General features: G+C 38.2%; 1 protein-coding gene across 1 annotated transcript in view; it reads left to right on the top strand.

The window, feature by feature from the left end:
• eys (eyes shut homolog) overlaps window positions 1-16,332 on the top strand; it is a gene marked incomplete at both ends in the record, with an annotated part of 161,773 nt that overhangs the window by 41,589 nt on the left and 103,852 nt on the right. The window contains 6 exons of the mRNA XM_083923228.1: window positions 2,370-2,483; window positions 2,808-2,921; window positions 6,602-6,799; window positions 8,457-8,578; window positions 12,689-12,810; window positions 13,661-13,920. Coding sequence (XP_083779354.1) covers window positions 2,370-2,483; window positions 2,808-2,921; window positions 6,602-6,799; window positions 8,457-8,578; window positions 12,689-12,810; window positions 13,661-13,920 — 930 coding nt within the window. The remainder of the gene's footprint in view (window positions 1-2,369; window positions 2,484-2,807; window positions 2,922-6,601; window positions 6,800-8,456; window positions 8,579-12,688; window positions 12,811-13,660; window positions 13,921-16,332) is intronic.

The following is a 16,332-nucleotide window of genomic DNA, read 5'->3' as shown; positions in this document are numbered from 1 at the left end:
TGCAGGCTTGTTTTAACACAGATTGACTTAGCACTTAGGACCAGGCTTAATAAAGACAAGTTGGTGCAACTGGCTGCAGGTTACAATCACAAGAAGTGATAACTTTTACCTTTCACAGTAAAAGTTCAGTTCAGGTCACACAAATAAACAAATTTGCCTTGGAACGTTGGGTCCCAACAAAGGCAAACAGAACTTTCAACTTCAATCCCCGTATTAATCTTCTTACCCTACTTATATATTCAAGTAACAGTATGATTGGTTTGATTTGGAATACAGGCAGATCTGATAAGATTTTAGGAAAATCAAAAGGGCAGGAACCCTGCTCACTGCTGAACTGTGAAAATTGTATGAAATGACTTTACCTTTTCTACGCTTGGGGCTGGATCTGTTGCTTTACTTAATGTTTTATAGTCATTACTCTTGTTCTACTTCTCTTTAAACTCCAGGGGGTACTATACATGTATTATAGTGATATAAATATATAACCTACACTCTGGCTTTCAATCTGTTATTTAAAGAATTTAAACAATTCATACAATTGTTTTAATTACATTACATTCAACCTTGATGCCAGTTGGTGTGCTTAATTTAGTAGGTATCTTAGAGTAAACATAATTTTGTGCATATGCTGTAGTTAAAGGGTTGGTTAAGCTTTTTTGAAGCGTGAATGTATGAAATACTATTCATAGTCAGTGTATTACCTACAGTAGATGAGAGTTAGCTGTTATTATCACTGATTTTTATTTTCTTGTATTTGTTTATTATGTTTACCTTGTAAAGTCTTGTGACTCAAACAACTGTACTGCGGCGTAATACAGTATGCGTATGAATGCATTGAGAAAACATAGTCCCAAAGAAAACTGCTATCTTATGGAATGATTGAAAATAGTCTAAATATAGCATACACTTTTAACTGATATTGATTTTTTTTTACATGGATGATATAGTAGTTGGTATTAGATTAAAAAAAAAGTATAGAGGGGAGTAACACATGAAGCCACGCGATTCCGGTGAAAACAAACTGCCGGCTTTGACTGGCAGTAAATACAAACCCCGCCGTAATCCGTCCTGATTTCACCTATATTACGTCAAACGGCCTGGAAACCTCTTGCAATTGCTGACGTTAGTCAGGCAGACAGCTATATTACGTTGTTGCCGAGCGATGATCAAAAAAAAGAGTTAGGAAATGTTTGTCCATACAGTTTACAGTCTCATTGAATCACCAGGTAATGCAGGCCTTTGACAATGATCCCTTTCTCTGTTGTTAATATACTGTTGTTTTAGTAGGCTATGTGAAACAAAACAAACAGCCCAGGCTTTGTCCACCTAAATGAGGTTAAAAATGTACTGTTTTTCTCTCTCTTACACACTCACTGCCATCTTTTTGACATCATTCTGTCATCTTTCTGCCATCATTCAATCAATAAATATGTGAATATTAATTGTATTTCCTCAAATGTAGTAGTAGTCCTGTTTTTTGTATTAGCGCCTATAGAACACTGAGGTCTTCTCCTTTGTTTTCACCGGCAAGGGGTGCGTGGCCTTTTATGTGACATAGGGTTGCACTCTTCAATACAGTAGTAGTAGTAGTAGAAGTATGTTTCTACCTGCAAAGATCCAGGCCAAATGGGAGACGATGATTATAAAAATAATGTGTAAAGTAGTGATAAGAGAGAAATTAAACAACTCATTGTACCACTTGGTTTGTGTGCAGCTGATTTGCTTTGTATTTTCTAAATAAACAAATCAGGCAACGCCAAAACAATATTCTCCACTCTATATGACACTATGTCTGTCATACATTATATGGAAACAATCAGTTACATAGAGTATGTTGTTTGGACAGAAATTGGCAATTTTTTAAAATGTTTTTTTTTTGTTTTGTTTTAAAAGAACAGTACAGTTCTTCAGCTTTTACAACTTGATTTAAAGCCCATATTGCTAAACATCCAAAACAAACGATGTCAAATTAATGTTGCAAGCATAGCAGTAAAAATGTGTTTATTCCATATGCTGTTAAATGTGCAATTATCAGGCTTATCAGGTCTTAAAACATTGCAACCAAGGGGTTGAATGTCACCAATCATCACATTTCAAATTCTACAGGAAGTCAAATGCAATATAATGTTTATTTGTGTGTGTGTGTATATACAGCATATGCAGTGCAGTTGTGACATCACAACCGTACAGAATTCCTGACGGCTCGTTTAAAGACACAGATTCTGATTGTAGGCTGTGTGCGTTTCTCTGTGGATTGAGCATTTTGATACTTTGACAGTGTTTATTTAGCAAGTAGGCCTGCTTTATAATTGAAAGACATGTAAATCTCACTTTTCACAATATGGGTATTAAATCGTATATCTTTCCAGGGGACTACTGCGAAGTCAACATAGACGAGTGCCTATCCTCACCCTGCCTGCACAATGCCACGTGTGTTGACCTCATTCATGGCTATGGATGTGTCTGTATGCCTGGCTTTACAGGTTAGTTATTGCACTTAATGTATTTAGGTGAGCAGTATCTTTGTATGTCTTCACAGGAAAGAAATGTACCATGTAATATTTTAGCTGTATTTAGGACTACAGCATTACTTTGAACAGACAACTTCTAATCTTACAGATGAAAGGTTGTGGTTGTTTTAATAGGATGTTAACCAGCCTGGAAAAATTGGCAACTTTACGAGCTGTTTAACTTACATCAACAGTAGTGATGTGTATTGTAACATTGACTGTTTTTGAACTGCCATGTATTTATGCCAGCAACCCTTGGATATAACAAATCCATCAATGTGTTCTCTTCTGTCAAAGGTACAGAATGTGAACTCGACATTGACGAGTGTGCTTCATCTCCCTGCAAGAATGGAGCCACTTGCATTGACCAGCCTGGTAATTACTTATGCCAATGTGTGGCTCCATTTAAAGGTAATGAGCACTGAGGGAATGGGGACAAAAATCAAAGTTAATTAACTTCACATATTATTATTTTCACCTGTCTGAACTCTCTTCACGTGTCTCAACAAAATGAGTACATCTTCATATGCTACCATTGGTTAAATATAGAAATCTCCAGTAATTAGTGACATGCAAGCTATGGTGGGTGATTAAGCCACACAAGTGGCAACTGTCATTTATTCAGAGCATACAGCAAGTGTCACTGTTCGGCATTACTGCTGCATATCAATGGAAATAAAATTGTTGATGTGTGATTTCAGGTGAAGGATGATTTTACCAAAAGGGAAAGAGATTCAAACCCACTTTTCTTTTCTAATTTTACAAGACATGAGTAAATGGTGAAACGCTAAGACTGGGTTTAAAGTAATCAGTCCCAAATGTATTTGATTTAGGGCTTTCCACGCTCACATTCATTGATTAGGCTCCGGAGCTGGGTCAGACCTTCTTTACATTTTGGCTTATAAATTAACACATTAATACAATAGCCTGCTAATGTAATGCTAATGCTACTTCAGAACAAGAGCGTCATGGCAGAGTAATATTTTGAGCGATGAGCTGAAGGGTGCTGTCATGCTGATTTGAGCATTTTCTAAATGTCTAGTTGACCAATCAGGCTTCATGGTCCGATCTACTTGTTTTATAAAGGACATTTAACCCAGGGCTAGTAGAAGTGCAGTGTGAATTGTATAGCCCGGTGTGTGTGTGTGTGTGTGTGTGTGTGTGTGTGTGTGTGTGTGTGTGTGTGTGTGTGTGTGTGTGTGTGTGTGTGTGTGTGTGTGTGTGTGTGTGTGTGTGTGTGTGTGTGTGTGTGTGTGTGTGTGTGTGTGTGTGTGTGTGTGTGTGTGTGTGTGTGTGTGTGTGTGTGTGTGTGTGTGTGTGTGTGTGTGTGTGTGTGTGTGTGTGTGTGTGTGTGTGTGTGCGTGTGTGCGTGTGTGTGCGTCTGCGTGCAGAGGTCATCCGTCAGTTAGCCCAGGGCTAAGAATTTACAGTGCAAATCAACGAAACATGTTTATATTGTGTAAAACTTGAGGAATAAAAATGCTAATATGAATACAAATGTAATACATAAGAAAAAAATATTAAATTTAATTAAGCAGATTTTTGGAGTAGAGACTCCACCATGAACTCTAAGGCTCTTTCGGTGGATACATTCTGGCACATGCTGATCCTAACAAACCCAGCAACCAGTCAAGAAGGACCTTGGTCAAAACCCAAGGACCACGCTGACAGGTCTAATGAGCTTGTTGGCTGTGGGATCTTCCTGGAAGGACAACAGTCAAGGCAGCACTTCACAAATCTAGGCTTTATAGCAGAGTGGCCAGGAGAAAATTACTCCTGAAAAAGGCACATGAAATTTACAAAAAGGCACTTCAAAGACTGCTTACAGCTTAAGGAGAAAGATTCAGAGCCCTGATGAAAGTGAACATGGACATTTTCAGCTGTAATTCAAAGCACTATAGAACGTACGGAAGAAATGAGGCACAGGTGATTGTGCATGTAACACCATTCCTAATTTAAGACATGGCAGTGACCACAATTTGTTGTGGTTGCTTTTCATAGTCAAATATAAAGGTAGATTCAAACTGTAAATGAAACTGAGTATACTATACTAAGTATACTCTGAGAGAGAAAAAACAATTTGGGATTATTAAAGCGACAGAGCACTTTAATTTACATGCATGGTAATAAACTTGTGTGTGTCACACTGTACAGTAGAATCACTGCGAAATAATCACTCAGTTTATAGTCCCAATCTGCACAATTCACTTTATAGCTGAAGATTTCCAGTGCAGTGTCAATGCTACGTCTTATGAAAGCAGAAGCCTTGGTTTGTACCATATTGTTTTTGGACCCAATCAGCAGCTCTTTAATCTTCCTCGATCACACATTTGAGTGTAAAAGTGTGTCTAAAGCAAAATACAAACAAACATCCCTGTCTTCTTTGATGTAATACACAATTTCACTCTCTCTCCAAGTCTGATAGTGTCTCTGGATGGTAGATAGCCACAGTACAAGTGCAATCATACAAAAATAAGGGACTTGGCAGTGGAAAGTTTATGAGAACTGGAAGTCAAAAACACTAAAAGCTGTTAACAGCTGTAGAAATGGTTGTTGATGTTTAGTAAGATTGGCAGGTCTGATAGACCTTTCACACTACAGAGTGAATTGATTCAATGTTTATATCAAAATATTGCCTCATGGAGCGGTAATACCACTCCTCTCTTACACAATGACAATTTAAGTTAGCATGTGATTGACAGGAAAAAGGGCCGCCACTTCTTTCCCAAGGAAAGTAGCTATTGTGGGGTAATGAAGTAGTTCTACTAGAAACTATGAATACTTCACTGCATACTGTGACTGGCACGCTTTTGTCAGAGGTATTCACAACATTAATGTTATCAAGTTCAAATATTTCAACTAAGTTATCTAATACGCTGACATAGCCAGAATTGAACTTTAATTAGCTGTGGCTATTGCAACCTGCTGACTCAGCCAAAACCAATGATCTGCCTTATTTTCATTAAAGTATGAAGAACCCATTTGGGTTTAGCAGGTCCTCTACAAATAAGCAACTGATTTCACCAGGCAGGATTGTATTTACTTAGTAATACTATCTACTTTCTATAGGTTTTATATTATTTTTTTCAGAAATTACTGTAAGAATGTCCTTATCTTTTTTTCTCAACATGTTTTCCTTATTTGACTGTTTAGCAGAAATTGTCACAGGTAGGACACATAGCCATTGTGTAACGTCTAGTGTTGCATGTTTTTGAATTTAATATGCATTGCCTTGGCTGATTAATGTTCTGAACTTGCTTTATTCTGATAACATGTGTATATGTGTGTTTTGTATTTGTTTCCCTTTGTTTTTATTTCATAACTTTCTTATTGTGCTTGCAAAGAGTGATTTTCACTAAACAGATAATGCATGATCTGGACATAATATTGCCTGGTCATATACTATGACTGTACTGTTATGGCAGTTTGCTAAAACAATGTGACTTTAAACGACACGCAATTCTCGATATTGCAAATGGTAACTTTCACTTAGTGCATTAGTAATGACATTTAGTGCTGCACAGCCACAGGTGGGCTTTTATGAGGTGTTTAACATGACTGCCAATCATTATTGTCACAAGCACAAAACTTGTTATATTTTGGGTACTGTAATAACATCAGCTTTAGTTTATGATGTTCAGCCACTGAAATAGATTTTAGTTTTAACAGTTCTAAAATGTATCTAAAACAACAAGTGTTTGAGTGACTACAGTATTATATGTGATTGCAAATTTTATTACTTTGGTAATTTACAGGAAACTTCTGCAGGGGAAACAGGCCAGATTTACACGAAAAATATTAACAAAAATGGCAATCATTTTAAATTCATTTAAAAATGAAGAAAGGTTCTTTGGATCATCTTCTCCTGGACTATGTTAAGACTTCCCATGTGTCTTTCTGTTGGTCTCTGTTCAATGAATAAGCTTGACACGGCATGTAATCTACTGCACCACATGGATGGGTTCAAGGAAACATACAATAGGGGTATAACCTTTAACAACCCCCAGGCTTACGGTTTCATTGCATTTCTAGACAGATTATTGTTGTCTGCTGGATGGTTCTCCTATGTGTGTTTCTTTACCTCACTCCAGGTGATAATTGTGAGTTCTTACCCTGTGAGGCCAGTAATCCGTGCGAGAACGGTGCAGTGTGTGTGGAGGAGTGGAATCAGGACCATTTCCCTTCGGGTTTCCGCTGTCACTGTCGCCGTGGCTTCACTGGCCCCCGCTGTGAAATCAATGTGGATGAGTGCAGCTCGAGCCCCTGTTTTCACGGTTTCTGCTATGATGGTAAGAAATAGCCTATCTTGCCAACATGCTTAATAACAGGCACTCAAGATGGAAGCAAACCTCCTGTCAAATGTCGTTCCGCTCACTTACAATATGACAGGCAGTTTTCAACGAGGTCACCATTGCAGCTAATAAGAGTGTTATGAGAGTGGAGTTATTCCATCTGATTTGGGGATCCAGGACATTACCTACTGAAATAGGCTTGATTAGGTCCTTAACATAACTGTAGAAAGAAAATGCTGTGTTGTTATTTGAATAATGGATGATAAATGAAAAAATTAATACAATCAAAGACAGCATATTGTTTTTCTTCCCATGGCTATTGGATAAGATATCACCCTTATGTATGCCAACTCTAGCATGATTGAATACTCATTGACCAAAACAATAGTCTGAAAGTTAAGGAGTACTTATCACCAATTGGTCAGTAATGTATTTCAGTTAATTATTTTTTCATTTAGTGTGAAGGGCAACATTTTTTTTTAAAACTGCACACATTTCTGTGAAATATTTAGTTGCCTGCACAATATGCACCACTTGTGTGGAGACAAATTAGATTTCCCTCAGTAACAAAAATATTTCTGCTATCTTATTACCTTGTTGCCTTCCAAGGTATTTCAACAAATCCTGCCAATGTTTTTTTGATTTGCTTACGCTGGAGCAAAACCATTGATGGCAGTGGATTGCTATCTCAGAGTACACTACCCTTCACTGTGCTCCACAGTAGACCTTAGCCAGCTGTCTTGACTAATCTTCAGTGCAGCCAGTTCACCTTAGGTTAGTGAGGCAGGCCTTCAGGACCTATTGGGTGGCGCTCAGCAGCAGCCAGCCAGCCACCAGGGAGAGCACTGCATAGCCACAGTGGCTGGGATGAGTAATGCTGCTGCCACCCAGGACCTAAAGCATTTAATGAGAGTAATAGCAGCTACACGTACCAAGACAGAGTGACAGCATAGATTACGTGGTAAATCTTTGGGATAATGAAGAATCCTGGGACCCTGACTGGGGAAGTAATAAATTCACTCCTGTAAGAAGTGCAATTACCTCTGTCACTGGCTGCCTGTACACCAGTGTTGTGTCGGAAAAACAGAATGATGCATCCCGCTTTAACGTCATTAATAATTAAAGAGAGGAAGGGATGGCTTATTAGAGACGGGAGATTCTAACTTCTGATGGAGGAAGAAGTTGGACCATTTGCAACTTCTGAATAAAGAATGACCCTTGAAATGGGCTCTCTCGCATTGTTGTAGGTCTTTTCTACTCATCTGGTGTGTTGCAAGTGAAAACCAATGACAAGGCTTTGAGTCTTTAATTGAGGACGGTTGGGATAAGTACAGACGGGGTATGAGGAAAGTAGGAGAAAGGGAACAGAATGGCAATTGCAGAGATTAATTTAAAGGTGATTAGTGTCAAACTCTGATGTAGAGGGAGGTAACATGCCACATAGATTTAGCAACAAGTTTGACTGATACAGCACATAGCATTTATTTCGGTCATATATCCATTAAAATTTAAATCACAGTGGGCGATTGGGCTTTATAGTGGTAATCAGCATGTACCTGTGTGGAGATGTTGTACATTAGCAGGACCGATTGTGAGTCGAGTGATTTAATTTATGATGCAAGTTGCTGTAACTGTCCCACTGATCTTGTTTCAGTTGTAGATGGCTTTTACTGCCTTTGCAATCCTGGTTATGCTGGGCTGAGATGTGAGCAAGACATTGATGACTGTGTGAACAGTTTGTGCAGTACCAACTCCTTATGTAAGGACCTCCATCTGGTAAGTGGACACATTTCTTTGTTTGGCAGCATAATGGGCTGATATAATGGCATTTAAAAGGCTTTTAATATGGCACCTAGTCCTTTAAATCACTATAGTTGGTAACTCATCGAAAGGTATAGTTCATTACAAAATATTGACAGACCTGAATCACATATTATATTCGATGACTGTCATGCAGTTATGTAAGTTAAAAGTATTTATATCGCATTAAAATATAAACAACTGCAATAACATGATTAGCACTGTAATAAATAGAAATAATTAAATATGGCTACAGCTGTACAATGATCAGGTTTATATATTGTAGGTAAATCTGGCAGACTCTCTTGGTCCTATTGGGAAATGTATTCAGCAGGAGGAGATGCAAGTATGTTTCAAGTGTTAGGTGTCTGGGTGAAACAAGATAGGAGCAGGAAATGTCTCATAATGTGCTAATAAAGGCACCTCATTATTTTTATCACCTGATACACAAATCATTGCAATTATGCCATTTATGCCTTGTGGGCTGAGCTGTTACTGTGCCAAAATGACCAAAAGGTTACTACAGTATTCTTGGGAAGAGTTCTGGAGTTCACAATAGACATATTAAATATGAAATGCATACTCATTAAATTGTCCATCTTTTTTACCAAAATGTGTTATTTTGCAATGAGATGCTTCAGTTATTAGACATTTCCGGTGGTTTATCTTTAGTATTAAAGCTCCCCCGAAACATGCGCTTAGAGATAAATGCTGCATTCCAGTGCCATGTGAAGTCTGAAATTTCGGACCTCCAACTAGGCAAAGTGTGCTGGAATGCACACTTTCCATCGCACTGGAACTAGCACGAGCAGTGCAAGTGAAATGCAGCGACAGGTGACAGGCAGGAAGCTCTGCAAATCCTTTGATTCAGACCGAATAAAATGATTGGTCAGACTTCTATCAGAAATATATGAGGATTTAATATTGTTATTGAGTTGTTATTAAATTATTGAGTTTTAACACACAGTGGATTTCTTTCACATTTTAGTCTGCCATACACTTATTAGGAGCATTTTAAGATTACAAAAGAAACATTTAAAAATGCCAGAAAGGTAAGAATTGCTTTAACATATCTAGATCATAAACCATTTAGAAAGCACCATAGTTGAAACTGCTTTATTTTAGATTTTTGTAAAGCCATTCACTTTGCATTTAGTAAGCCCCTCTACAATACATTGCTGGTTGCAGGGTCTGCCATTCCTGGCTATGTAAAGCATGTGAGGGCACAGACAGGAAATTCTGCATGCATAAACAGCCACTCGTAGAGCATGCTTTGTTCTCTTTCTGAAAAATACACTACATTTACAATAAAGCTCATTAGCCACATCTTACAGTACATTGTAGCTCAGCTAGTGATGCAGAGTTTGCATTTAACTACAGTATTAGCACTTTAAGATAAACAAGAAGCTGCAGGGCTCAGTTCATTTTATGTTTGTTGAAATAATGAATGAAAACTGTGTTTGTGAAATTTAGGCTGTAATTTTTTTGCATCAAAGGTGATCATGGTTCTCAGTAGATTTTATTGCAAGTGTGCTGGTCCTTCTGTACTGATGTTTCTAAAGAGGCACACCGTTGGATTTAAGAGAACATTTTGAGACTTTGTTTTTGCAAAGCACAGCTCTACTTCTGTTGTTATTCTGTTTTTTTTTAAGCCAATAACATTGATCTGTTGCAGCTGCAAAAAGGCCTCTGGAGCTGCATGCTGCTTACAACCTGTGCAATGAGCACCTTGGGCCTTTTCCCAACAGCTGCTTATTTGCTAACAGATTGTGGTAGTTAAACAGATGTGTCACAGATAAAGTTTTTGTTTTTTGTTCTTCTTTAGACAAAGACAGATAACTTCCGGTGTATAGTCTGCACCTCATGATTGGGTTTAAAATAAGTTTGTGCTCTTGAAAATTAGTCAGTGATTCAGATGAGGTCAACAGATTCCTGGAGAGCCTCATGCTGAGCACAAGAAAAAAAGATTTCCTCTCACAAGTATTTCAGAACATTTCAAGTATTCATTGTGTAATAACCGTTTTTTTTTGTTTTGTTTTGTTTTAAAACACAACTCATTCATACTAATTTCAACCTTTCAGAATCACCTGATATTTTCAGAACTTATGACTTCTTCCACTTTCCTCTCTATCACTTATTAACAAAGTATCGGCTACTGGCAAGAACAGTTGTGTCATCAAAAACGTAATGTTAGACTTATATTTGTAGTGTTAACTTTGGGTTATTCATAGACAATACCAGAAGTAGGGATTCAACCGTCTCACACACACACACACACACACACACACACACACACACACACACACACACACTTCTTCTGTGGATATAGCAGGCACCACCGGCCACTTCATCATGGCTAAACTACAGACTCAACACCCCAATGCTTTTAAGTAAAATTTCCCTCTGGGATTGAAAAAGTGTCTTGTCAGTCTCATTTTCAGCAATGTGTAGATTAGTTCTCTTTATTTAGTTAATTCATGTGAACCAATTAATGAAGTTAATCTACCCCAGTTTTCCCGAAGTGTTCTTGGAGTCAGTTTATCCCCAAACAGAGGCATTAAGCATTTTCTTACGTTGTTATCTTGACACATTGGTTCCAAAAAAGTGCTAATGTAGCAATCCCGGTATATCTGAAGAATAAATAGTCGTTCTGTGAAACAGTCTAGAACGTTTCTATTCTGTGACAAGATTTCTAAACTGCTCCAGCACAAAATCCTGTTTTAGAAAATTAATTGTTATTTTCTGGGATGAGCTGAATACTCCAAAGACAAAAAGGACACTGCATAAGAAGGGAATTGGTTGTGATGAGGGGTACAAGCAAATTTCAACCAATATTTTTCTAGTTCCATTGTTCGCTTTCACCATTCACCTTTTATTTTTGCTCCACTCATTATTCAAATACGGACAGTTTTTTGGAAACCCCTCAACACAGTCTTGTTTACAGCACAGCTATTCCTCTCTGAACACCATCTTCCACAGAGCTTTAGCTTATTTTGGAGAATTGCGGTCCCTGAAGGTGACTTAGCAGCAAAAATGAGATTATGTTCTATTGCCAGGGGTTAGGAATAGGAGTCTCCTAGAGGTATCTAATTTATCAAGAGATGACGGCATTATCCCCCCACCACCATAAGGCCCACACTGTACAAATTATATCAGACAAAGTTTAACGGCTCCCCTCCAGTGTATGAAGTACAGATTAGCATGCATTCAAGCAGCAGCTCCCAGGAACCTTTAGACGGGATGCTGGGAATGAGGAATGGTGTGAAACCCTTGACCATATGACTACCTTCAACCTATATGCAAAGAGGACAATTTAAATTAAACCAGTACCTATGAAAAGAACAGTCAACAAACCATCCATCTCTTGTGCCATGGTCAATTATCATAATGCAGATTACAATGATGAAATGAAGGGCAAGTTGTGCAGTACTGCTCTGAATGGAGGAATGAGAAATATAAGCAAGGGTAGGAACTGTTTGTGAATGTATAGTAGAAACCTATTCATTGGTTGGTAAAGAAATTGTGTTAATCAAACATTCACTATTTTTTCATGTTTGCTTGTCTGTAAAAATGTCTTTCTGCAGTAGTTATATCGTATGCTTGATACAGGCTTGTACTGTATACCTTGAATGCCATGGAAAAAAATAGGCTTTCATATTATTCAGAGGGTGGCGGGTAGGAGGAATACATCTGCATGGCATGTGAAAATATAAGACAAGCATGGCCCTTCCACAGTTTAAACAGATTTCCACAGGAGAGATCTTTATGTGAGTGGGAGGTTTTATTCTGCAATATGTTTGAGAAATTTGAGTATATTAAACATTGCACCGATTGTTTACCAAAATATAAATACTGTAAGTAAACAAAATAACTGTCAGATTGCCTTCAGACTGATCGATAACAACATATTTAACAGCTTCCATATGTACAAACAGTACTTTGTAGTTATATTTCAATTGTTTGCACTGCTGTTATAATTAATAGACTCTAACTACCTAAATTACGACACCAAGACAAGTGCAGATGTAAGGTGTCACTATATTTCAACGGTAATATAAGTGTGTTCCTTTTTATTTCCTATTGCAGAGTTATGAGTGTGTGTGTCACTCTGGCTGGGAGGGGGAGTTCTGCCAACAAGAAATTGATGAATGTTTATCGCAGCCCTGCAAAAACAACGCCACCTGCACAGACCTTCTCAACAGCTACAAGTAGGTGTGCAAGTCGGCCCGAGGGCGCCATCCTCACGAGGTGCATCAGTCACTTAATAAATGCAGAAAAAGGAGCCGTTCAGAGATAGCAATATGTCCTTACACCGGCAGCAGAGATAATGAATTGCAGATGGCAGGTAAAACAAATGAGTCAATCAATGGCTCACAGCATGAAAAGGTTTCAGGGGATCTGTGACTCATTGGAGGAAAAAGCTGGTGTATCCGCTTCAGCTAATGCCCTCCTCTCGCTGGGGACACGTAAAACTGCTTCAGGTGGAAAAGTTGGGGGATGAAAGGGAATGCAAGGTGGAGTGGTTGGTAGTGCTCGGATACTCACTGCCACCAAGTGGAATATTCACCTGTCTTAAGAGCAGATACTTCAGAAATCTCTGTTCCTCTGTCCCCATCTCACTTTGCCTGTGTCTAGCATGCATACATTTCCATTTAATCCCCCCTCCAGTGCTCTAACCTCCTGTGTCCTACATTCAGCCATCCAGAATTAAAAGCTGCTCTGGCCAGTAGTTCAATTAACCTTTAAATTCCCTGCACTCCCTGTCTTCCACAAAGATTCAGGAGTGCTGTGCCAATACATCGAAAGCACCACTGTGTATTTGTATGCAGAAAAAAATAAGTCATGTGGATCATTTGAATTATTGTGGTATTGTATCTGCATCACTTCACAGTACCCGTGATGTTTTCATTTTTAGCACTATTTTCCCAGAGAGACACCCTTGACCCTTAGAAAACTACTCAAAAGTCGAAAGTGTTTATTTATAAAGGATTCATTTGATTTTTTTTGCCAAAATAACCTCTCATAGCAGCACCATATCTCATCTCTGGTGTATCCAAGGTGTTTGTGCGGGCAAGGCTGGACAGGTGTGGACTGTGCAGAGGATGTGGATGAGTGTGATTCTGGGCCCTGCCTAAATGGAGCTTGGTGTCAGGAGTCAGATGTACCCGGGGAGTTCTCCTGCACCTGTCCCCCCTTCTTCAGTGGCCCATTGTGCAGCCAGCCTTATGACCCCTGCGACCCCCTCCACAATCCGTGCCTGCACAACTCCACCTGCCTGACACGCTCCAATGGAACAGCCTCCTGCAGATGCCCAGCTGGTGAGTGAACATACTGACACAGCCTCATACTAATGGTGCTTTTTTTTAGCCCACTTTTATAGAGTAACTACACAATTTGTTCAATTGGTTACTGTATGTAGAGAATCTGCACATCTTATTTGAACATTAATAAAAATTAAAAAAAACACAAGATAAACAATAATATGATTGATCAAAATGTTCTGGCAAAGAAGATGAAATATATTCCTGTTACAGTCTAGCATAAATCGATTGTATATCCTCTCTGAAATGTATGTTTTCCAAAAGGTTACTAAATCAGGAGAGGCAACAATGTTTTCGTGTACATGAATCATATATTGTACTGTACTGCTGACACCTCTGAAATACAACAGTGAAGGTTTTCCTACAGGGATAACTTATATAAAATGCTTCTTTTTCTAGCCATAAAAAAAACAACTTTTTTAAAATCCTGGATTAAATAGTCAATGTAACTAGTATCTGCGTCATAATGATCAAATATGGCTTACCAGGAAACTAGGGTTTGATTGATTGCAATACTGTTCCTGAATTTTCGCACATTTCAGTTCCAAGAATGGTCAACAAAACCAAAGGTTGACTTTTTTCTTTTTTACCTTTGTACTCCTTGTGAAAATAACTTGCCTACTGCTTTATATTGGTTTGGTTTCCCCTGATAAACTAGTTAGACCTAGTAGTGACTGGGTTGTTCTCTTTACAGTCCATAGTGAATCAGCTGCTAGTCTACATCTACATCTTCAGCCTCTAGTCCATTTAACCATGCCTCTTACCATTCAGCATGTTTTGAACTCACATAGACAATTCACTGTTACCTTTGAACGTTGTGTTACAACTATAAATAGGAGAAAGCAGTATAGAACATGGATATGGTAACATTAAGTAAAACATTTTTCGCTTACTAATAATTTGACATGAAAACACCATTATGTTCACATCGGCTGTTAAAAGTCCACAGTGCCATAATTCCATATTAAATAAATAATTTACCTCCACTTTTGAAAAAATCTAACTGTACTAGCAGATTCTACTATTCTGAAATGTGTCATTTTAGATCCTTGTTTAAGAAGGTCCGTGCAGACAAAAGCATGTTCATAAAGTTGCATAGTAACAAACATAACATCATGCAGAAGAATGAAACTACAGTAGGTGAGCATTTAACCAAGAGAAAATCAAATAACTGTAAATATTTATTTTATTTATTAAGATATGTAAAGTCTTGTTACTTTGTGCATGTAAAACATACCGGTTGTACTTGTGTGCCTTGATACACATTCAGAAAATGTCTCAGGCATTTATATCCACAGAGACTTGAGTTCACACACATACACATTTGAAATTCAACACCTGAAAATTTATTTCATGATCAATCCACAAGCTCTGTCAGTTTTAGAAAAAAGCAACATATCAGTAATGGAGGACAATGACAATGTTCTTTGTTGAAACAACCTGTTAGGATGTTTAACCTGATAGGAATTATAAATTATTTAGCATTTAAATATATTAGTGTGCAGGTGAAGATGCTATAGGGTTGCGTTGTGCTGTACATAATGGTTCTATCAGTGCTGAGATGAAACGATGTTGCCAGATATAAATAGAGTGACTGGGTTAGTTTCAGAAAGCTTCCTTGAAGAGGAATAGGAAATTAGGTGCTGGCTGCATACATTACACCAAGAGCTTTGCGTGGGCTTGGTCGTCTTCACTTCACACAATCATTGTGACTCACTACTCTCCATTATTATTCACCATAAATCCATCCTACATAGCTACTACTCAACAAATGCAGAGCTGTTATACGATCCGTGGCTTGATCCCACTGCAACAATTTTACAGACTTGTTATTTACCACTCAGTGTAGGTTATTTGTCAAAGAAATTGTGTAGGCCTTACATTATTCCCAGGTCTAATTAAATTGGAATCTGTCTGCCTATGTCTGCCAGATTTACTGCTATAAGCAAATCTCATCCCACACACTGGAGACGGACACCATAAATATTATCAAGGTTAACTTGTAATAAAAACATCACCAATTAGCCATTTTGTCCATGGCTTTTAGATGTGCTTATTTACATGCTGTGTGGTAGAAGTGCAGAGTAAGAAAATTAACTGAATTGAAGAAATGGGGTTGGATACATTTACGTTACATGCAATATCCCAGTCAAAAACCTTGGTTGTGTAACAGCTAATCTCCATGGGGAACAGGGGTGCAGCGTACGGAGGCAGGGTAGCACAGGTTTTTTTTACCAGTTACCATTGAGTTTACTATAGTTCTAGTCCCTGTTCATCAGGGTTTGGAAGCTGTGCTGCCTCATGTTGCCTTCTGATAAAACGAGATATGTATCTTAATCATGTTTAAACAGATTTTACTTGTTTTTTACTTAATTCTATGTAGATTTCAACAGTTGGAAGGCAACCTAG

Source organism: Echiichthys vipera (assembly GCF_963691815.1).
Source record: "Echiichthys vipera genome assembly, chromosome: 11".
Taxonomy (NCBI): Eukaryota; Metazoa; Chordata; class Actinopteri; order Perciformes; family Trachinidae; genus Echiichthys; species Echiichthys vipera.
Note: the sequence above shows the minus strand (reverse complement) of the source record. Positions and strands in the feature narration are given on the sequence as shown.